Source organism: Bombina bombina, chromosome 10 (assembly GCF_027579735.1).
Source record: "Bombina bombina isolate aBomBom1 chromosome 10, aBomBom1.pri, whole genome shotgun sequence".
NCBI lineage: Eukaryota > Metazoa > Chordata > Amphibia > Anura > Bombinatoridae > Bombina > Bombina bombina.
In genome coordinates this window covers 163301582-163325499 of record NC_069508.1, presented here as the reverse complement: position 1 = coordinate 163325499, position 23918 = coordinate 163301582, and the positions used below count along the sequence as shown (strand labels likewise).

Genomic DNA, 23918 nt, shown 5'->3' with positions numbered 1-23918 from the left:
AATATCTGTGGAGTCATCTGTCTTAAGGGAATTGATAAATGATTTATATTTTTTCCTTTGAATAGATCTGGCTAGGATCTTGCCGGGTCTGTTACCTTCGCCGTAATAGAGTTGACGGAGGTACAGAGCCTGCCTCTGTGAGTCTGATGTAATTAATTCTCCTAGTTCTTTTCTAGCTTGAGTAAGAGATGTCGCAAGGGACAGGTTCAGAGGGTCCATCTTGTGTTTACGTTCTAGGTGGTATATTGTGGAGTGTAGTCTCTCGTAGTGTGCTCTTTTGTCCATTCGTTTCCTTGCTCTTATTTTAATTAGTTCACCCCTCACTACACACTTGTGCGCTTCCCAGTTGTTTGTGTGGGATGTATCTGTATGGGTATTATGAGTAAAGAATTCTGTAATAGTTTTGTTTATAGTTACATTTGTGATTGGGTCTAGCAGCAAGTGGTCATCTAAATTTCCAAGTGAAATCGGTCAGGGGAGTCTCCGGCCACACCACCGTGCAGGAAACTGGAGCATGGTCCGTCCACGTTATAGAACCTATGTCACTTTTAAGTATAGAAGAGAGCCCTAGTGAGTCTGTGAACAGGTAGTCTATTTGTGAATACTTTTTATGTACGTGTGAGTAATATGTATAGTCCCTAGTCGTAGGGTGTAAAGTGCGCCAAATGTCGTGGAGGTTGAGATCTGAAATAGTGGTTTTGACTGACTTTAAAACATGTCTAGGAGCACTGGAAATGAGATTTGAGGTATCGAGCAATGGGTTAATTGAAATGTTAAAGTCACCGCCTATCAATACCATACCCTTGCGATGGTCCAACAAAAGGCGTGATATTTTTTTGAGAAAGCGGTGTTGTTCCGTGTTAGGGGCATAGACATTAAGCAATGTGATAGGTCTCCCAAATAAAAGGCCTATAACTAGTATGTAACGTCCCTCAGGGTCTTTAATCATTGTGAGTGGCTGAAGTGAAATTGACCTGTGGAGCAGTATTCCTACTCCATTTCGTTTATGTGTATTAGATGCGAAATAGCTAGTGGGATATTTATGATTTGACCACTTAGGTTCCTTTCCTTTCTGAAAGTGTGTTTCCTGTAGGAAAATGATTGAGTGATTGATTCTGTTAATTTCCTTTGTGGCTATGGATCGTTTCCCCGGGCTATTTAGCCCTTTGACATTTATTGTAGAGATTGTCAGAGTGTGATCGTTATTGTTAGGTATTGTGCGTTGTGGCATGATTGCGTATCAATTAAGTTATACACGCAGCACTCAGGTTAAGGGGGAAGGGAGTGCTAGGTAGGAGGTTAGGGTTAGTATACAGCTATTATCTGGAGTGTTGTTCCGAAGGGGAAAGGGTTAGGAAATAATGGGTCTTAAAGGTAGTTGAGTAAGAATCTCAGTAGGATACTGAGAGAGAGAAGAAAGGAAAAAAAAAAGGGAAAAAAAAAGAAAGGGTGTCGTCAATGGGGTCAATGGGGATGTGTCCCCATGGCACTAGTGTAGCAGAATTATAAAATTTGAAATGTTTGTGAGGTAGGAGATAGCTCCGTCCTCCGCGAGTAGAATATAGGAAAATTAAATATTTTCTAATAGAGCTCCGCATCTTATAATTCTTATAGAGACAGTAGCTAGTGTGTATAAGTACTTGTAAAGAAGTAGATGGGGAGGGGGGTCAAAGTAGGGTAAATACAACTTCCAAGACTGTAACATGTTACATTGTACCAGCAGTTTCTGTAATCTGTCGCACAATTATGTATAATATTAGTAATATTTTATTGGCATTATCTCTCCTCCAATCGCGCGCCGAACCACCTCCGATGTCCATATAATTGAAAGGACTTATCAGTAAGTGATCCAAGGCGCAACCCTAGAGGCTGAGAGGAAGTTCTGTGTTCCAATGCCTCCACTTGAATAATTGTCAATACATAAAACTTAGAAAGTTTAATAAACATTGGGTTATAACAAGTAATTTTAACTGAATGCAAGTTATTAAAGGAGCGCAATACTGTTCTTCTACTTCTGTAATTCGATACAAACGACTATTTTGCAAAAAGGTCCATCTAATGGTTAGTTCTCGTCCCCGCAACAATGAGTTACCGAGAGGGCTAGAGTCATGTTATCAGTTTTCATGTGTTCATTGGCATATGAGTCTCATGTACTACTGTGTCTCTTCTCTAAGGTCAATCTTAACATAGGCACCAGAACATTTGCAACTTCCAACAAAACAAAGTATAATCATATAACATTCCTCAACTTAATGTGCCGATAAATCTAACATAGTAAAACTATAAAAATACAGTAAGGGTAAGAGAAAAATATAACTTAAGCCTGAGCTCTATGTGATATCACCTGATGGGCTTTGTGTCGGTAGAAATGTTCATATGGGCCAGAGGTTTTCCATATCTCCTCAGCCTGTCTTCTGTCTTTATGGGTACTTAAGTACCTGATAAGATGAGCCCATGTACATTCTGAATCAAATAGAATGTTCTCCTATATAGGTCTTTCTGAGTCCTACGGTGCAGGTTTCGGGAGTGTATTGTTGTCTGAGGAAAGTGGAGGCTGTGTTACCTCTATCGATAATTCTCTGCAGAACATTGGTAAATCCTCCTCTGTACGATAAATCACATTTTTATTATCTTTTGAGGCTATAATAGCCACTGGAAATCCCCATCTATATGGAATCTTGTGTGTTTGTAGGACAGTAGTGATATGTGATAGTGCCCTGCGCTTTTGCAGAGTCACTGGGCTTAAATCGCTAAAAATTTGTATAGGCATACCTGCATGTTGCAGAGGCTGTTTTGCTCTGGCGTTGCGAAGGATTTCCTCCTTGTCTTGGAAATTGAGCAGCCTAAGTATGACATCGCGTGGTGGGGCCTTGGGAGGCGGTCTAGGCCGGAGAGCTCTGTGTGCTCTTTCTATAGGGATGTCCGTCGAGCTAGGGGTTCCTTTGATGGTTCTAAAAAGGCTTTGTAGGTACCCTTCTATAGCTGTAGCTGAGATTGATTCAGGTATTCCCCGCACCCGCAAATTATTGCGGCGACTGCGGTTGTCTAAGTCCTCTATTTTGTCATTTAGAGATTGTATGATGTCGTCCTGTGAGTCCACTTTGTTGGTGAGTTGTGTTAAATTAGTAGATGTGGATGCTTGATCTTCCTCAACCTCTGTTATCCTGTCTTTTAATGAGGATATGTCTTTGTGCAGCTCTTTGTATAATGTGCGTACCTCGTGCATCACTACCTTTATATCATCTTTAGATGATAAATGGCTAAGGTCCTCCTTAGTAACATAATTTGGGGGTAGAGTTTCAGTGGTATTTGTGTCTGCCATTGCTGCCTGTTGTTCAGTTGTAGCGTGCTTTGTGATTGTGGGCTCCTGGGTATTCTTTGGTTTTAAATAATGCCCCAGTGTTCTGCTGGCATTAACCTTTTCTCCCTTATTCTGTTTCTTGTTGGGCATCCCAAAATGCAGTAGTGTTTAAGAGTTTCCAGTTTAATACCCACTGGGTTTGTATGTGATGAGGAGGAGGGCAATAGTTGAAATGTCCTGCTTTGTGTATATTAGAATGCAGGTATGCCAACAGTAATGCTAGATATTGTCCTGCAGGTAAAAGCCCAGTGGGGGACACAGCCTGGTATGGGACAGGGATTTTGTCTGCTTTCAGTATGTGCTGTTTTTTAACTCTTTTTTATTATTATTATTTTTTTTTTCCCTTTGTACTGTTTATCTCTTCCTGGCAGTTTCTGTGCTTTGCTGTGTGTAATAACGCTTGTATTGCAACCCACGTGGCTAATGGCTGTCTCCCCTGCTCTTCACCGTGCTTGAGCTTTGGCCTGGTCTACTGTAACTAAGGTTAGTGTTATTTGGAGGTCTCTATTAATGCTGCCTTATGTTCTACCGCTTCCAAGGCCAGTCAATTAGGGTTAATGGTATGATTTATATTTTCCCCTGTATGTCCCAGATCGCTCAGCTCTTTTGTGCTCTGCTTGATTCGGACTGTTTCGATTTAAGTTACCTTTTATTTTCTATTTTCTGCAGGCGGCACCCGCCGTGATTGTGTTCCGGTGGCTCCGGTCAGATTGTTGCAGATAAGGGAGGTATGTCCGCGACTTTGCTCAGCGGTGTTCTTGTGGGGTCGCAAATCACCCGGCAGCTACACAACCACCCCTTACAGTGCGATCGCGATACCGGGCGCGATCCGTTACCAGTGCTTGTCCTGAAAGTGGTCTGCGGACTCCGGTCAGTTCAGTAGGTAGCTCTGAATCGGGCTGGCGGTGCCTGCTTGCGGTGTTGTTCAGCGGTGATCTCACTGGGCCACATGTAATCCGGCAGCTATACAATCACTTTTTCTTTAGCACATTGCTGTCAAAGGTCCCAAATCACGATCCTCATACACCTCTAATATTTTGGATGCTGTTTTAAAATAAAAATTATAATCCTATATTGTTATTTTTACACTTTTTGTGCCATAGGGCTCAGGAGCTCTTTCAGTTTGCTGCCATCGGCCTGCGTGGCTAGGCTCCGCCCCCCTAAATTCCTGTTTTTTAAATAAAGATAGCAAGAAAACAAAGAAAATTTGATATGAGTAGTAAATTAGAAAGTTGAATGCTCTATCTGAATCATAAAAGAAAAAAATTGGGTTTAGTATCCCTTTAAAAAAAAAAGGACAGTAAAGTCATCATTAGACATGCATGATATAGACAGAGCATACCATTTTAAATAACTTTCCAATTTACTTCTGTTATTTAATTTGCTTCCTTCTCTTGTTATCCTTTGCTGAAAGGTTTATCTAGGTAAGCTCAGGAGCAGCAAAGAACCGAGGTTCTAGCTGCTGATTGTCCGTATATAGCAGGGTTATAATACAATTTATTTAATAATTATTCTTTAAAATAACCTGCAATTAAAATGCATATACGAAACAATAAAAATCAATATTTATTCCTAAATTCTTTAAGATTAGTTAATATTTCTAAACACATTGAATTATATTTATAGAAAGTTTCTAGAAACCAGATTATGAATCAAATTATACACACTTATGCGGTTATAATATTCCTTACAAAGATTATAAAAAAAGATATACCCTTAAAATTAACTTTACTCACAATAAACGCATTAAAATACAACAATAAAATACCAGAATCTTCTGTTATTAACTGATAACTCTAGTTCAATGCCCAATATGGATTACCAACTTACTATGCTTAATAACTACCAGGGATTTAATGACAATAACCAGTTTATGTACAGTTCTGAAAGAGTTCACTAACTATAATGACTGACTTATAAATCTGGAGAATATGACTGGTTCAAATTTACACAGGGCTATGGATATAACTTAAAACATAAAATATGCTCTTTAAATTACTAGCTGCAACTTAATTATAGCCTTAGAATACCTTTGTTTAAAATATAAAAAATATAGAACAGCCATACGTCACCACATGAACCAATTGACTGTCTCAGCTTTCTCTGATAAGTCCAATTTCACCTCATAAAATAAGAGATATTTTGCAATATGGATAAGGAAAGGTAGCCCAATTTCGCTTATAGTGACTGTGTCCCAAAATGGCAGCAAAGTTATCAGTCAAATTTTTAGCAAACAAAGACCTCTTCTTTCTCCTATGCATGAGCTTTTCAAGTGATCGGCCCATCCCTTTTTTGTAATCATTGGTGAATGTTGGATACGCCCTTAACTTATTAAGTTCAGCAAATACTTATTTAATATGTTACTGTTAGACATTTTTCTCTTAGATCGACAAATACACATTTTTATACAATATTGAAAATTATACAAGTTGTACTTTAAAATGAATTTAAAAGTTACAATGCAACATGCGTTTCTGCTTAGCTAGCTTGATGTGTATCGGGCCTTCAAAGTAAATCCAGTGAGCCATTGTGTTAAATTATCACATGAGCCTGTTAGTGCAGAATTTCATCTCCAACATCCCAGGGTATATTCTGGCTTGGGTAATTACTAGATTCATGTAATGACCCCATGTGGAGTTATGAGCTTCAAAGGCTTAATTAGTGATTGAACAATTGTATAATTTAGCATATTGAGTGGGGAGGGCAAGAAAGGTTTAAGATGAATCATGATATGTAATTAGCAAGGCATCTCATGTCTGAACCTCAGATTTGCAATACACATAATGTATCCAGCAAATGGTATTAAGCATGCTCAAACTTAATATTTGATAAATTGCATACTTTGTCTTTATTATATAGATATGTATTATCCACTGACATTTACAGATACCCTGACATGATTGGTAGCTGCAAATATATAACGATTGTCATTGGCTCACCGATGTGTTCAGTCAGCAACCGGTAGTGCATTGATGCTCCTTCAACAAATGATACCAAGAGAATGAAGGAAATTTGATAATAGAAGTAAACTGGAAAATTGCTTTAAATTGTTTGCTCTACCTAAATCATGAAAGAAAAATTTGGGGTTTCATGTCCATTTAAAGTGATTGTAAAGTTTGAAGAATTAAAGCCCAGTACCTAAAAAGAGGCACTTTAATTCATTAAACTTTATTTATATGTTTTCTAAAGCTGGTTTGTAAATACTTACCTTTTTGTTATGGTAAACATACCACAGATCCAACGCCCGCTTATCCTTCTGTATTTTGCATATCAATAATGAATCTCCAATCGTTGCATGCCCCAGGAGCTGGACGCCAATGGGGGCACACAACTATTGGAGGAAGCCAGATTCCTCATCGATCTGCAAAATACAGTCAAAGAAGTGGGCGGAGGATTGGCTGTCTGTTTATCGTAACAAAAAGCTAAGTAATTTTTTTTAACCCCTTGGTGACCACAGCACTTTTCAATTTTCTTACCGTTTGGGACCAGGGCTATTTTTACATTTCTGTGGTGTTTGTGTTTAGCTGTAAATTCCCTCATATTTATTTACTGTACCCACACATTATATACCATTTTTCTCACCATTAAATGGACTTTGTAAAGATACCATTATTTTCTTCATATCTTATAATTTACTTTAAAAAAATAAAAATATGATGAAAAAATTGAAAAAACACCACACACTTTTTCTAACTTTGACCTTCAAACTCTGTTACACATCTACAACCACCAAAAAAACATAATTTATGTAAGAACTTACCTGATAAATTCATTTCTTTCATATTAGCAAGAGTCCATGAGCTAGTGACGTATGGGATATACATTCCTACCAGGAGGGGCAAAGTTTCCCAAACCTCAAAATGCCTATAAACACACCCCTCACCACACCCACAATTCAGTTTAACGAATAGCCAAGAAGTGGGGTGATAAAAAAGTGCGAAAGCATATAAAATAAGGAATTGGAATAATTGTGCTTTATACAAAATCATAACCACCACAAAAAAAGGGCGGGCCTCATGGACTCTTGCTAATATGAAAGAAATGAATTTATCAGGTAAGTTCTTACATAAATTATGTTTTCTTTCATGTAATTAGCAAGAGTCCATGAGCTAGTGACGTATGGGATAATGACTACCCAAGATGTGGATCTTTCCACACAAGAGTCACTAGAGAGGGAGGGATAAAATAAAGACAGCCAATTCCTGCTGAAAATAATCCACACCCAAAATAAAGTTTAACGAAAAACATAAGCAGAAGATTCAAACTGAAACCGCTGCCTGAAGTACTTTTCTACCAAAAACTGCTTCAGAAGAAGAAAATACATCAAAATGGTAGAATTTAGTAAAAGTATGCAAAGAGGACCAAGTTGCTGCTTTGCAGATCTGGTCAACCGAAGCTTCATTCCTAAACGCCCAGGAAGTAGATACTGACCTAGTAGAATGAGCTGTAATTCTCTGAGGCGGAATTTTACCCGACTCAACATAGGCAAGATGAATTAAAGATTTCAACCAAGATGCCAAAGAAATGGCAGAAGCTTTCTGGCCTTTCCTAGAACCGGAAAAGATAACAAATAGACTAGAAGTCTTACGGAAAGATTTCGTAGCTTCAACATAATATTTCAAAGCTCTAACAACATCCAAAGAATGCAACGATTTCTCCTTAGAATTCTTAGGATTAGGACATAATGAAGGAACCACAATTTCTCTACTAATGTTGTTGGAATTCACAACTTTAGGTAAAAATTCAAAAGAAGTTCGCAACACCGCCTTATCCTGATGAAAAATCAGAAAAGGAGACTCACAAGAAAGAGCAGATAATTCAGAAACTCTTCTAGCAGAAGAGATGGCCAAAAGGAACAAAACTTTCCAAGAAAGTAATTTAATGTCCAATGAATGCATAGGTTCAAACGGAGGAGCTTGAAGAGCTCCCAGAACCAAATTCAAACTCCAAGGAGGAGAAATTGACTTAATGACAGGTTTTATACGAACCAAAGCTTGTACAAAACAATGAATATCAGGAAGAATAGCAATCTTTCTGTGAAAAAGAACAGAAAGAGCAGAGATTTGTCCTTTCAAAGAACTTGCGGACAAACCCTTATCTAAACCATCCTGAAGAAACTGTAAAATTCTCGGTATTCTAAAAGAATGCCAAGAAAAATGATGAGAAAGACACCAAGAAATATAAGTCTTCCAGACTCTATAATATATCTCTCGAGATACAGATTTACGAGCCTGTAATATAGTATTAATCACGGAGTCAGAGAAACCTCTTTGACCAAGAATCAAGCGTTCAATCTCCATACCTTTAAATTTAAGGATTTCAGATCCTGATGGAAAAAAGGACCTTGTGATAGAAGGTCTGGTCTTAACGGAAGAGTCCACGGTTGGCAAGAGGCCATCCGGACAAGATCCGCATACCAAAACCTGTGAGGCCATGCTGGAGCTACCAGCAGAACAAACGAGCATTCCTTCAGAATCTTGGAGATCACTCTTGGAAGAAGAACTAGAGGCGGAAAGATATAGGCAGGATGATACTTCCAAGGAAGTGATAATGCATCCACTGCCTCCGCCTGAGGATCCCGGGATCTGGACAGATACCTGGGAAGTTTCTTGTTTAGATGGGACGCCATCAGATCTATTTCTGGAAGTTCCCACATTTGAACAATCTGAAGAAATACCTCTGGGTGAAGAGACCATTCGCCCGGATGCAACATTTGGCGACTTAGATAATCCGCTTCCCAATTGTCTACACCTGGGATATGAACCGCAGAGATTAGACAGGAGCTGGATTCCGCCCAAACCAAAATTCGAGATACTTCTTTCATAGCCAGAGGACTGTGAGTCCCTCCTTGATGATTGATGTATGCCACAGTTGTGACATTGTCTGTCTGAAAACAAATGAACGATTCTCTCTTCAGAAGAGGCCAAAACTGAAGAGCTCTGAAAATTGCACGGAGTTCCAAGATATTGATAGGTAATCTCACCTCCTGAGATTCCCAAACTCCCTGTGCCGTCAGAGATCCCCACACAGCTCCCCAACCCGTGAGACTTGCATCTGTTGAAATTACAGTCCAGGTCGGAAGCACAAAAGAAGCCCCCTGAATTAAACGATGGTGATCTGTCCACCATGTTAGAGAGTGCCGAACAATCGGTTTTAAAGATATTGTTTGAGATATCTTCGTGTAATCCTTGCACCATTGCTTCAGCATACAGAGCTGAAGAGGTCGCATGTGAAAACGAGCAAAGGGGATCGCGTCCGATGCAGCAGTCATAAGACCTAGAATTTCCATGCATAAGGCTACCGAAGGGAATGATTGTGACTGAAGGTTTCGACAAGCTGCAATCAATTTTAGACGTCTCTTGTCTGTTAAAGACAGAGTCATGGACACTGAATCTATCTGGAAACCCAGAAAGGTTACCCTTGTCTGAGGAATCAAAGAACTTTTTGGTAAATTGATCCTCCAACCATGATCTTGAAGAAACAACACAAGTCGATTCGTATGAGATTCTGCTAAATGTAAAGACTGAGCAAGTAACAAGATATCGTCCAAATAAGGAAATACCACAATACCCTGTTCTCTGATTACAGACAGAAGGGCACCGAGAACCTTTGTAAAAATTCTTGGAGCTGTAGCTAGGCCAAACGGCAGAGCCACAAACCAATTTTAAACGTCTCTTGTCTGTTATGGACACTGAATCTATCTGGAAGCCTAAAAAGGTGACCCTTGTCTGAGGAATCAAGAAACTTTTTGGTAAATTGATCCTCCAACCATGTTTCCGAAGAAACAACACTAGTTGATTTGTGTGAGATTCTGAAGAACGTAAAGACTGAGCTAGTACCAAGATATCGTCCAAATAAGGAAACACCACATTACCCTGTTCTCTGATTACAGAGAGTAGTGCACCTAGAACCTTTGAAAAGATTCTTGGAGCTGTTGCTAGGCCAAATGGAAGAGCAAAAAATTGGTAATGCTTGTCCAGAAAAGAGAATCTCAGGAACTGAAAATGATCTGGATGAATCGGAATATGCAGATATGCATCCTGTAAATCTATTGTGGACATATAATTCCCTTGCAGAACAAAAGGCAAGATAGTCCTTATAGTTACCATTTTGAACGTTGGTATCCTTACATAACGATTCAATATTTTTAGATCCAGAACTGGTCTGAAGGAATTCTCCTTCTTTGGTACAATGAAGAGATTTGAATAAAACCCCATCCCCTGTTCCTGAACTGGAACTGGCATAATTACTCCAGTCAACTCTAGATCTGAAACACATTTCAGAAATGCTTGAGCTTTTACTGGATTTACTGGGACACGGGAAAGAAAAAATCTCTTTGCAGGAGGTCTTATCTTGAAACCAATTCTGTACCCTTCTGAAACAATGTTCTGAATCCAAAGATTGTGAACAGAATTGATCCAAATTTCCTTGAAAAAACGTAACCTGCCCCCTACCAGCTGAGCTGGAATGAGGGCCGCACCTTCATGTGGACTTAGAAGCAGGCTTTGCCTTTCTAGCTGGCTTGGATTTATTCCAGACTGGAGATGGTTTCCAAACTGAAACTGCTCCTGAGGATGAAGGATCAGGCTTTTGTTCTTTGTTGAAACGAAAGGAACGAAAACGATTATTAGCTCTACTTTTACCTTTAGATTTTTTATCCTGTGGTAAAAAAGTTCCTTTCCCACCAGTAACAGTTGAAATGATGGAATCCAACTGAGAACCAAATAATTTGTTACCCTGGAAAGAAATAGAAAGTAAAGTTGATTTAGAAGCCATATCAGCATTCCAAGTTTTAAGCCATAAAGCTCTTCTAGCTAAAATAGCTAGACATATAAACCTGACATCAACTCTGATAATATCAAAAATGGCATCACAGATAAAATTATTAGCATGCTGAAGAAGAATAATAATGTCATGAGAATCACGATGTGTTACTTGTTGCGCTAAAGTTTCCAACCAAAAAGTTGAAGCTGCAGCAACATCAGCCAAAGATATAGCAGGTCTAAGAAGATTACCTGAACACAGATAAGCTTTTCTTAGAAAGGACTCAATTTTCCTATCTAGAGGATCCTTAAACGAAGTACCATCTGACGTAGGAATAGTAGTACGTTTAGCAAGGGTAGAAATAGCCCCATCAACTTTAGGGATTTTGTCCCAAAATTCTAATCTGTCAGACGGCACAGGATATAAATGCTTAAAACGTTTAGAAGGAGTAAATGAATTACCCAATTTATCCCATTCTTTGGAAATTACTGCAGAAATAGCATTAGGAACAGGAAAAACTTCTGGAATAACCACAGGAGCTTTAAATACCTTATCTAAACGTTTAGAATTAGTATCAAGAGGACTAGAATCCTCTATTTCTAAAGCAATTAGAACTTCTTTAAGTAAAGAACGAATAAATTCCATTTTAAATAAATATGAAGATTTATCAGCATCAACCTCAGAGACAGAATCCTCTGAACCAGAGGAGTCATCAGAATCAGAATGATGATGTTCATTTAAAAATTCATCTGTAGGGAGAGAAGTTTTAAAAGATTTTTTACGTTTACTAGAAGGAGAAATAACAGACATAGCCTTCTTTATGGATTCAGAAACAAAATCTCTTATATTATCAGGAACATTCTGCACCTTAGATGTTGAGGGAACTGCAACAGGCAATGGTACTTTACTAAAGGAAATATTATCTGCTTTAACAAGTTTGTCATGACAATCAATACAAACAACAGCTGGAGAAATAGCTACCAAAAGTTTACAGCAGATACACTTAGCTTTGGTAGATTCAGCACTTGACAGCGATTTTCCTGTAGTATCTTCTGGCTCAGATGCAACGTGAGACATCTTGCAATATGTAAGAGAAAAAACAACATATAAAGCAAAATTGATCAAATTCCTTAAATGACAGTTTCAGGAATGGGAAAGAATGCCAAAGAACAAGCTTCTAGCAACCAGAAGCAATAAAAAATGAGACTTAAATAATGTGGAGACAAAAGCGACGCCCATATTTTTTCGCGCCAAATAAGACGCCCACATTATTTGGCGCCTAAATGCTTTTTGGCGCCAAAAATGACGCCACATCCGGAACGCCGACATTTTTGGCGCGAAATAACGTCAAAGAATGACGCAACTTCCGGCGACACGTATGACGCCGGAAACGGAAATAGAATTTTTGCGCCAAAAAAGTCCGCGCCAAGAATGACGCAATAAAATGAAGCATTTTCAGCCCCCGCGAGCCTAACAGCCCACAGGGAAAAAGTCAAATTTTAAGGTAAGAAAAAATGGTCAAATCAAAATGCATTATCCCAAATATGAAACTGACTGTCTGAAAATAAGGAAAGTTGAACATTCTGAGTCAAGGCAAATAAATGTTTGAATACATATATTTAGAACTTTATAAACAAAGTGCCCAACCATAGCTTGGAGTGTCACAGAAAATAAGACTTACTTACCCCAGGACACTCATCTACATATAGCAGATAGCCAAACCAGTACTGAAACGAGAATCAGCAGAGGTAATGGTATATATAAGAGTATATCGTCGATCTGAAAAGGGAGGTAAGAGATGAATCTCTACGACCGATAACAGAGAACCTATGAAATAGACCCCTTAGAAGGAGATCACTGCATTCAAATAGGCAATACTCTCCTCACATCCCTCTGACATTCACTGCACGCTGAGAGGAAAACCGGGCTCCAACTTGCTGCGGAGCGCATATCAACGTAGAATCTAGCACAAACTTACTTCACCACCTCCATCGGAGGCAAAGTTTGTAAAACTGAATTGTGGGTGTGGTGAGGGGTGTATTTATAGGCATTTTGAGGTTTGGGAAACTTTGCCCCTCCTGGTAGGAATGTATATCCCATACGTCACTAGCTCATGGACTCTTGCTAATTACATGAAAGAAACACCCATGCTAAATAGTTTCTAAATTTTGTCCTGAGTTTAGAAATACCCAATGTTTACATGTTCTTTGCTTTTGAAGTTATAGGGCAATAAGTACAAGTAGCACTTTGCTATTTCCAAACCATTTTGTTGTTCAAAATTTACATAAGTTACATTTTAACGTCGATATCTGTCAGGAATCCCTCAATTCATGTATATATTTTTTTTTTAGTAGTCAACCCAAAGTATTGATCTAGGCCCATTTTGGTATATTTTATGCCACCATTTCACAGCCAAATGCGATCAAATAATAAAAAACGTTCACTTTTTTTCACAAACTTTAGGTTTCTAACAGAAATTATTTACATGGTTGTAAATGCTTCTCTGGAATCCCCTTTGTTCAGAAATGGCAAACATTTATGGTTTGGCATTACTTTTTGGTAATTAGAAGGCCGCTGAGCACCACACTTGTATTATGCCCAGCAGTGAAGGGGTTAATTAGGTAGCTTGTAGGGTTAATTTTAACTTTAGTGTAGAGATCAACCTCCCACCTGACACATCCCACCCCCTGATCCCTCCCTGACCCCCCTGTTCCTTCCCCACCTCACTATTGTCACCGCCATCTTTAGTACTGGCAGAAAGTCTGCCAGTATAAAAATAAGTTTTATTTTTTTATAAAAAATAATGTATTTTCTGCAGTGTAGGATCCCCCATTACCACCCAACATGCCTAAGCCCCATAAAGTTTTTTTTTTAACACTCCCCCCCTCTCACTATTTGCCGCCAATTAGGGTGGTACCCACTTTTTAATAAAATTTGCCCTTTTTTTTATACAAATCAAACTTTCTGTAGTTTAGCTGCCCCCCCCCCTTCTTTCCCAACATTATTCCCCCTCCCTCTCCCACTACTTCTTGTTAAGTGGTCGAGCACGCACACCCGCAAATGAGATCCCCCACCGGCTGGAAGTTCACAGCAATGGGCCACCCACCCGCCTCCCTGCAATGGCTCCCACCCACCAACGATCAGCACCATCACTGGCCGATGCAGAGAGAGCCACAGAGTGCATCAGATGCTTAAGAAAAAGTATTGCAGGATGCCTCAATAGTGAGGCATCGCTGCAATACCCTAAAAGCGGTTGGAATCGATCATGATCGCTTCAAGCACTTGAAAACCCTGAGGACATACAGGGTATGTCCTTGGTCATTAAGTGACAGTTTTTGTAGGACGTACCCTGTACGTACTTGGTCCTTATGGGGTTAAAAAAAAAAGGGAGTTTGTAAAGTTTAATGAATTAAAGTGCCCCCTTTTTTTAAGAGTATTTTTAGATACTGGGCTTTAATTATTTAAACTTTGCAATCACTTTAAGGGCTTTAGCTGCAAAACTTGTTATTCATATACAGTATATTGCAAAGTTTACCTACACATAATGCTTTTGCTTTTAATAACACTAACATTATATGTCATGATGTTGGGGCTCACCTGAAAAAGTAGCTGTAGCACAACAACAATAAAACAGGAATAGATATCTGATTCTATCTGGTTACCTGATTGCAAGGACATAGGGAGAGGAGAACATTTCTTCCAAAGCATCGATAACATGTGGCATCTTCACCAGGCTGAATTCTTTTTCCTTGGAGGAGAATTCACAGATCTCGGTTGCCCTGCGACAAATATCAAGGCAGCGCCGTGCGTCCCCTGACAATGCAGCCACCTAGTGAGAAGTCACATGGTCACTCAAAATGCAAAAGGGAAGTCCTCATAATTAAACACAAAATACTGTAACAGGTCCACTACGGTGTGATTTCTCTGGGAATCATAGCAAAATCTAAGGGACATGATACTAGAATTCTAAATCACTAAGTCTGTTTCACAAACCCAGTCCTCAGGGACCCTTGAAAGGCTAAATCAGTGATGGCGAACCTTGGCACTCCAGATGTTTCAGAACTACATTTCCCATGATGCTTAGGCACTCTAAAGTCCAGTTGAGGATCATGGGAAATGTAGTTCTGAAACATCTCGAGTGCCAAGGTCCGTCATCATTGGGCTAGATTATACATTAACTAGAGCTCACCCATCAGCTGATTTTGTCACATGTGCTCTAGTTAAGATATAATGAATATCAGGTCTGTTAATGGTCCTGAGGACTGGGTTTGGGAATCGCTGATTTAAGTGATGCAGCAGAATTGTAAAAACTACAAATGGAAAGACAGTACCAAATTAAACAAATGGCAACCATCAATGTAAATATGTGAGTGTTCTAATAGCTACTGTCCTAAGGACTAAAGTAAAGTAATAGCACTTGATTTAAACACACACTAAATATTAATCCACAAATACCTTTACATGAGTATAATACATGTGCAATAAACCAACATTAAATTAATAAAACTAATACAAGAATAATAGTGATAAAATAATGTTATACCAGTGTTGCCGATAACACACAAACAGCCTGGTGAGAGACTGCACATAACACATTTCGAGGCCAAATCTCTTCCTCAGCTGACAATAAAATATCACCTGAATATCTCTACGTAAAAAAAAAAAGTAGATATTTTTACCTAAAATTTCTACAGCTCACAATAGTAAGTGTTTTGTGATCCTGATCTCTTATCTGCATGGTGAAAAACAAAAAAAAACAGCCAATCAGCTGTATTATATACTGTAATCTCATGGGATTTTACTGAAATCTTACAAGTTTCATAGTAAAGTTCATTGCAGATGAAGAAGCATGCTTCCTTGAAAGTCCCGAGACTAGCATGTTGATTGGCTGTGGCTATTGAGTGAAAATATCTTCTTTTCATACATGAAGATGCACACGTGATATTTTCTAGTCAGCTTTTCACAGACATGCTTAAAGAATAGTCTAGTCAAAATTAAACTTTCATGATTCAGACAGAGCAGGCAATTTTAAGCAACTTTCTAATTTACTCCTATTATCAATTTTTCTTCATTCTCTTGGTATATTTATTTGAAAAAGCAAGAATGTAAGCATAGGAACCGGCCATTTTTGGTTCAGCACCTAGGTAGCACTTTCTGATTGGTGTTTAAATGTAGCCACCAATCAGCATACTCTACCCAGGTGCTGAACCGAAAATGGGCAGGCTCCTAAGCTTACATTCAAATAAAGATACTAAGAACGAAGAAAAAAGAAAATGTATGCTTACCTAATAAATGTATTTCTTTTTTGACACAATGAGTCCACAGATCATCTTAATTACTAATGGGACTACCACTCCTGCCCTGAAGGAGGCGGCAAAGAGCACCACAGCAAAGCTGTTAAATATCACCTACCTTCCCTCCCAACACAGTCAATCGACCGAAGTAAAGGAGAGAAAGGAAGTAACAAGGTACAGAGGTGTATGAAGTTTATAATAACCAGCAACCTGTCTTTCAAAAACAGGGCGGGCCGTGGACTCATCGTGTCAAAAAAGAAATACATTTATCAGGTAAGCATACATTTTCTTTTCTTTTTAATGACACGATGAGTCCACGGATCATCTTAATTACTAATGGGAATCAATACCCAAGCTACACAGATGAAACGGGAGGGACAAGACAGGGAACCTAAACGGAAGGCACCACTGCTAGAAGAACCTTTCTCCCAAAAGCAGCCTCAACTGAGGCTAAATTGTCAAATTTGTACAATTTGGAAAAAGTGTGAAGAGAAGACCAAGCTACAGCCTTGTAAATCTGTTCCACAGAAGCCTCATTCTTGAATGCCCATGAGGAAGCAACAGCCCTCGTGGAATGAGCCGTAACTCTCTCTGGAGGCTGCTGTCCAGCAGTCTCATATGCAAAACGTATGATACTCTTCAGCCAAAAAGAAAGAGAAGTAGCCGTAGCTTTCTGTCCCTTACATTTTCCAGAGAAAAACCACAAACAAAGCAGAAGACTGGCGAAAATCCTTAGTCGCCTGCAGATAAAATTTTAAGGCACGAACCACATCCAAATTGTGTAGAAGTCTTTTCTTCAGAGAAGAAGGGTTAGGACACAAGGAAGAAACAACAATCTCCTGATTAATGTTCCAATCAGAAACAACTTTAGTAAGAAATCATAATTTAGTACGAGTCAGAAGCCAAAGCAAGTAGTCAGATGAGCCGGAATCAGGAACAATGAGAATAGCAGAGTCAGGAACAAGCCAGGGATCAGGAGGGACGTCAGACAGCCAGGTAATACACAGGAACTCTCACAAACAGGTCTGAGACAACGCAAGGGCAAAGCATACTGAACAGAGGCCCTTTAAATAATAAGTGATGACATCACAATTCTGAGACTGAATCCTGTCTCACACGGATGATGTACACCAGTCTGGCCACAAAAGGAAGTGCAGGAAATGAGTAGCATCACACACTATGCACCAGAGTCAGTGAGTAAAATGGCTGCCAGCAGCACATGGCAAACAAAGCAGGGAAAAACCCTTGACACTAACAACATCAGATAACGCGTCAAACCAATATGCTGCCGCACTGGTGATGGTAGCAATGCACACAGCAGGTTGCCACTGCAAACCTTGGTGTACATACATCTTTTTGAGCAACCCCTCTAGCTTTTTATCCATAGGATCTTTAAAAGCACAACTATCCTCTAGGAGTATAGTAGTTCTCTTGGCCAGGGTGGATACAGCTCCTTCCACCTTGGGGACTGTTTGCCAAGCCTCCTTGACAGAGTTGGCTATAGGAAACATCTTTTTAAATATAGGAGATGGAGAAAAAGGGATACCCGGTCTCTCCCACTCCTTAGTAATGATCTCAGAAGCTTGGTCTGGTACCGGAAAACATCTATTGAGGTTGGAACCTCAAAATATTTGTTAAGCTTACTGGATTTTTTAGGATTAATAACGACCGTGGAGTCGTCGTCCAAAGTAGCCAAAAACCTCCTTAAGTAGTAGACTGAGGTGCTCTAGCTTAAACCTGAAAGAAACTACTTCAGTATCAGTAAGAGGAATTACACTGTAAGAATCTGAAATTTCACCTTCAGATGCTACCGCGGTATCCTCCTCCTCAGGCTTCTGGGAGGGAGCATCCGCAATAGCAAGAACTCATCAGAAACCTCTCTGGTTTTCCTCTTACGCTTTCCTTGCAATATTGGAAAAGCAGACAACGCTTAAAGGTAAGGTAAAGTTTAGGGCTATTGAAATCATATAATCAATGTAATAATTAACCAGAAGGTAGTCGCTAACTTTATTTTGTGTTTTATTATGTAGTTTACATGCAATCCTAAGTTTATATTTCCTACCGTTTTATTCAATTCTCCTCCCCCATGCAACTTCCGTGTTTCTATCTCTTATTTCAGCGAGCGGTCTCACCCCTCTGCTTACGTCTGCTCAATGCGCGTTCACAGAGTGGATTTCGTATGCGCATGCACCACTTCCCCCACTGCCCGATACAAAGTTTAAATAGTAACTATTTATTCATAAATAAAGACCTTACAGATGTAAAAACATATTACGTTAATAACACTCACTTGCTGCGCCGATCGTTGCAATTGTTATTATGAAACAAAACAAAGCAATCGCTACAGAGCAAGCACTGAGCATGCGCGACTCACGAACGAGCACGGGTGGAAGTAGGTTAAGTTTAGTCCGACGCATGCGCTCAGTCATCGAGTGACGTAGGAATGGATGGGCTAAACCCCTGAAGGGGAAACAGCTGATTGGACTATAATATCGCTCGCAACTGTCAATCAAAGTTTAGAAAATGTCAGGCGGACGAAAGATTGGTGTCAGAACAGTACTTCTAAGGTAGAAAAATATGTAATTAGGAGACATATTATTATAATGATGAATGAAACTTATGCTAATTTTTAAATCTATGAAAGATAGCGTTAAGTTGTGTGCTCAACTTTACCTTACCTTTAAGGAGAAAGCTGCGGCATAGATTGATCATTGGCATTAGACTCCTGAACAGCATCCTCTTTAGTAAATGATGGTTCAGCAAAAAGTCTTTCCCTGTAGCTTAAAGTCCTCAATACATGAGTAATAAAAAAGGATTGGTGGTTCCACATTGGCATCAAATCATAAAGAACAAGTGACAGCTTGCAAAGTCTCTTGGTCCATCTTAACTTCACAATAGGTCACAAAATTTGGTAATTTTTTTAACAAATTTAAACTGACAAAAAAAAAAAAAAAAAACATGTTACTGTCTCTTTAAATGTTAAAAAAAAAAAAAAAAAAAAAAAAAAAGTTATCGCATTTACTGCAAAATTAGAAAAAAAACCTACAGAACACCTCTGCTAAGGTGCCTACCTGTCTGAAGAAACAATCCCTCACTGCATAGACAGGAGCTGTAAAATCGGAACTCTGCAGGCTAAATCACGCATCCAATTCTCTGAAGGATGACAGCGTCGGCTTTTCCCTCTACTAGAGATGCGCAGCAGAAAATTGAACAATGCTACTTCTATACTAAGTGCGCAGTTACCACAAACAGGAAAAGGAAGCAGCAAAAAGCGTGCAATGCTTCCCCCTAGAACCGCCCATCGTGGGCGTGCCAAATTCAGCCATCTCCCGGTGATGAGTATTATTAAAAAAAGCCGGGAGATGAGAACCATTAACAGCCAATATGTTCAGTGCCTGCGCCATTACTGCCAAATAAAGTGCCCATTCCAATGAGACCTTTATTACCCTATATGAGTGAAGTGCCTCCGTTTCTGAGAACAGTCCCCCAGATACTAAGTCGGCACCTACCTCCTCATCTGCCCGACAGTAAAGGCAGCTACCAGGTCTAAGAGGTCCTCTCCCTCCTATGGACCTGTGACAAAGGAAAAGACTGAGTAAGATCCCTCAGTTTTTTTTAGAAGTAGGGCAGCATTAGTATGGGAGGCGCAGTGAGAATTATGTCCCACAAGTTCCCATTGCTCTAAAGCCACCACTTCTCTACTGAAGAGACTGATATGGACTATGACTACACCCCAGAACAAAGCAGCACAATCTTGTACTACTTTAAAATAATAAACTCTTGATTGAAGAATCTTTTTCTAACAACTAATTTACCACCTCCTTGCACTTAATGTAGGCAAAGAGAATGACTAGGTTGGGAGGGAAGGGAGGTGATATTCAACAGCTTTGCTGTGGTGCTCTTTACCGCCTCCTGCTGGGCAGGAGTGATATTCCCATTAGTAATTAAGATGATCCGTGGACTCATCGCGTCATTAAAAAGAAATCTATAATAGGAGTAAATTAGAAAGTTGCATGCTCTATCTAAATCATGAAAGTTTAATTTTGACTAGACTATTCCTTTAATCACTTTCAAGTGATTCAACATTTGGGTATTTTTCCCCTTTGAGAGGCAAACATTTCATGATGCTAGATAAAAATGATCAATATTACCCATAACACAACACGTTTAGAAGATACAAACCTTTCTTGAGACTAACTGGATGGCATCATCATCAAACGCCTTTACATGATTTAGTCGAGATGTTATGATCTGCTGCAGCTGTTTGTGAGTGTAAGGCTGGAATGACATTCTGGTAAGCCCCTGATGGTAGAGAGGAAATTATTAAAATAAGTGTATAGAAATATTATGGCCCCAGCCCTCACCAGCCTGTTATCTTAATGTAGAAGCTCACACAAAGTGCAGGTGCAGACACAAAGATCACAACAAAGGAAGTACAGACGACCCAGCTCACACCAGCCTGCTAGACATAAAACACAGGATCTTGCAACACAGCTGACCCTGAGGTGCAGACAAAAAGCTCTCAACAGACCGCTGATGTACAGACAAAAAAGCGCTACACAGGCCGCTGACCCCTGAGATAATAACAAAAGGCGCTCCACAGGCCGCTGACCCATGAGGTACAGACAAAAAGCTCCCAACAGGCCGCTGACCCCTGAGGTACAGATACAAAGCTCTCAACAGACCGCTGACCCCGGAGGTACAGATACAAAGCTCTCAACAGACCGCTGACCCCTGAGGTACAGATACAAAGCTCTCAACAGACCGCTGACCCCTGAGGTACAGATACAAAGCTCTTAACAGACCGCTGACCCCTGAGGTACAGACAAAAAGCTCCCAACAGACCGCTAACCCCTGAGGTACAGACACAATGCTCTCAACAGACCGCTGACACCTGAGGTACAGATACAAAGCTCTCAGACTGCTGATGTACAGACAAAAAGCTCTTAACAGACCACTTACCTCTGAGGTAAAGACACAAAGCTCTCAACAGACCGCTAACCCCTGAGGTGCAGTAAAAGACCTCTCAACAAAATCCCAAAATACACACACACAAACACACTAGGTTACACACAGCTATTTCCAGACCACAAACCATCTGGGAAAGATACATAAGTGCTCACCAGTCTACTGGCCACTCTGTTCATCATAATCCTTTCCGGCAGGTCCATGGTGTTAGCAATTGCTAGGACAATCAATTTAGCTTGTTTCCTAGTGGGCCAGTCAAACAAGTTGTACATGACATTTTGCTTTCGGGTCCACAGCAGGTCTAACTGGGAGAAAAGAGAGACAAATAATAAAGTTTCTATGTATAGTATACATCTAAAATTACAGTTGCATAAAGAAGGTCCCAACAGTTTTAAATTCTATGGAGCTTTTGAGAGAAAAAAAAAAAAAAATGGAGGACACAGTAATATACTTTGTTGCTAAAGAAATTCAACTACATAGTAGAAAGTGGTAACTAGATGTCAGAGACACTGGGTATTTGGATCCACATAAAAATAATAGACATTTATGAGTAATAAGTAACAATTTCTAAGAGGGACGTCCAGCATTTATCCATGCGGCCTGTAGACAGACTATATTTTCGAGATTCATGTGTGAGAAAATCAAACTACTCTACACACTGACACACCTGTGCCCATAGTGGGATATCACAAAACATTCTGATGTCTCCTGCCATTAAGGATTACATTTGTAATTAGAACATGTAGATTTAGCACCACCAACCCCTACAGGTCTGTGTTCAACCTCTGCAAAGGGGTCAAACGCACAGTTAAAAATCACACTCAGGAGCCATAGAGAACTTCTGGCCCCGAATAAACAGCACATTGATTAGGAGTCATGCCACTGCTGAATGGCTATCCATCGGTGTTGGGACCAGCAGTTCTCTGCTGCTCCAGAGTGTGACCGCTTTGTGGAAGATTAACACAGACTTGCAGGGTCAGTAGTGCTAAAATTACATGTAGAATTATAGCATGTCCTTTTTGCACTACAATGTCCTTTTGATCAAACCTTGCGACAGTTTACATTTAATATAGGCCACATAGTACATTCAATTGATCATTTCAGAGACCACTTACCTCATCCACCAACAGTACAGTGGTCTCTCTCTTTGGAGCAGGGGTGTTAAACCGTTTATCCAGCAGTGTGGCTGCATGATCTGCTGTGGCCTTCTGACCAGTTAGAAGCTGTAAGAAAAAACAAGGCAAACTTCCATATGAGCACAACTGATTCTCAGCAAGGAGTGTGGATTAACATTTGGGTAACCGCACTTGGCCAGGGTGCTTAAGGGAGAGAATATTGCAAGTGGGAAGATTTTTTTTATTTTGTACCAAAACTAAGAATAAATTGCAAATATTGTACAAGGTTTAAAAACATTTGAAAGAAAGAAGTCAGAGGTGTTACTGATGTTGATTATGTGATGTGAACACTGCGCACAGGAATATTAAACTAGCAGCCAGGTATAAAATTAGCCGCCGGTGCAAACTGACCTTCAGGATCTGCACGTAGGCCTGGTGAGGATCCGTCAGCTTCATCCCATTAATCTCAATGTAATGGAAGGAGGGGAGCTCTTCCTCCTCCACAGCTCGCTCTAAAGAGCGAATCACTTCATGTACAGTTGCAGTCTTTCCCGTGCCCGGTACTCCTGAGATGTACATGCAACTGCAAGGCAAGTAATGAAATTAGTTCAGACCTAAATCCCAGATTACATTTACAAACCAACTGCAGCTTCAAAACAGGGCAGAAAAATACAAAATATTTACATCGTTTATTGGCACCAAGGTTATTGGTTCTGTGCAGTCACATACATAAAGTGAACATTACCATGTATTCATAACACTTCAAATTGTGGATGTAATCAATCTGGTTTATTATTAGATAAGTAAATTATATATTACACGTTTCAGATCACAAGCAACTGCATCAGTCTGTGCTCACAGGTGACACAAGAAAATGGATTAAAAGTAAAGGCCCCACAAAATAAATAGGAAAATTCATTTATTTATACTATACACACAATTGATGTACAAGCATGAGAAAGCCAGGCATCACAACATTAAAAAAAACGGCAACAATAAACTTCAGGCATACACACATCTAAATCATTACTCACCCTCCAGTGGCATCCAATAATTTGCTTTCCACAAAGTTATAAATATCCTGAAACTCCTGTTCCCTGCAGGGCAGTGACTCTGGTACAGCGGAGACATGCAGCCTGTATATAGAAAAGTGTTACGTTGTTAAAGGGACAGTCTACTTGAAAATGAAGAGATAGATAATTTATTACCCATTCCCCAGTTTTGCATAACCAACAGTGTTAAATTAATACACTTATTTCTAATGACACGGTGAGTCCACGGATCATCATCAATTACTGTTGGGAATATCACTCCTGGCCAGCAGGAGGAGGCAAAGAGCACCACAGCAAAGCTGTTAAAGGGTCATAATACCCAAATGTTTAAACACTTGAAAGTGATGCAGTATAGCTGTAAAAA

At 39.6% G+C, this 23918-nt stretch overlaps 1 protein-coding gene across 1 annotated transcript in view; it reads right to left on the bottom strand.

The window, feature by feature from the left end:
* Positions 1 to 23918, bottom strand: part of ORC1 (origin recognition complex subunit 1) — a 116870-nt gene that overhangs the window by 38911 nt on the left and 54041 nt on the right. Inside the window, 6 exon segments of the mRNA XM_053693469.1 lie at positions 14788 to 14954; positions 20602 to 20721; positions 21543 to 21692; positions 22503 to 22610; positions 22914 to 23085; positions 23537 to 23638. Coding sequence (XP_053549444.1) covers positions 14788 to 14954; positions 20602 to 20721; positions 21543 to 21692; positions 22503 to 22610; positions 22914 to 23085; positions 23537 to 23638 — 819 coding nt within the window.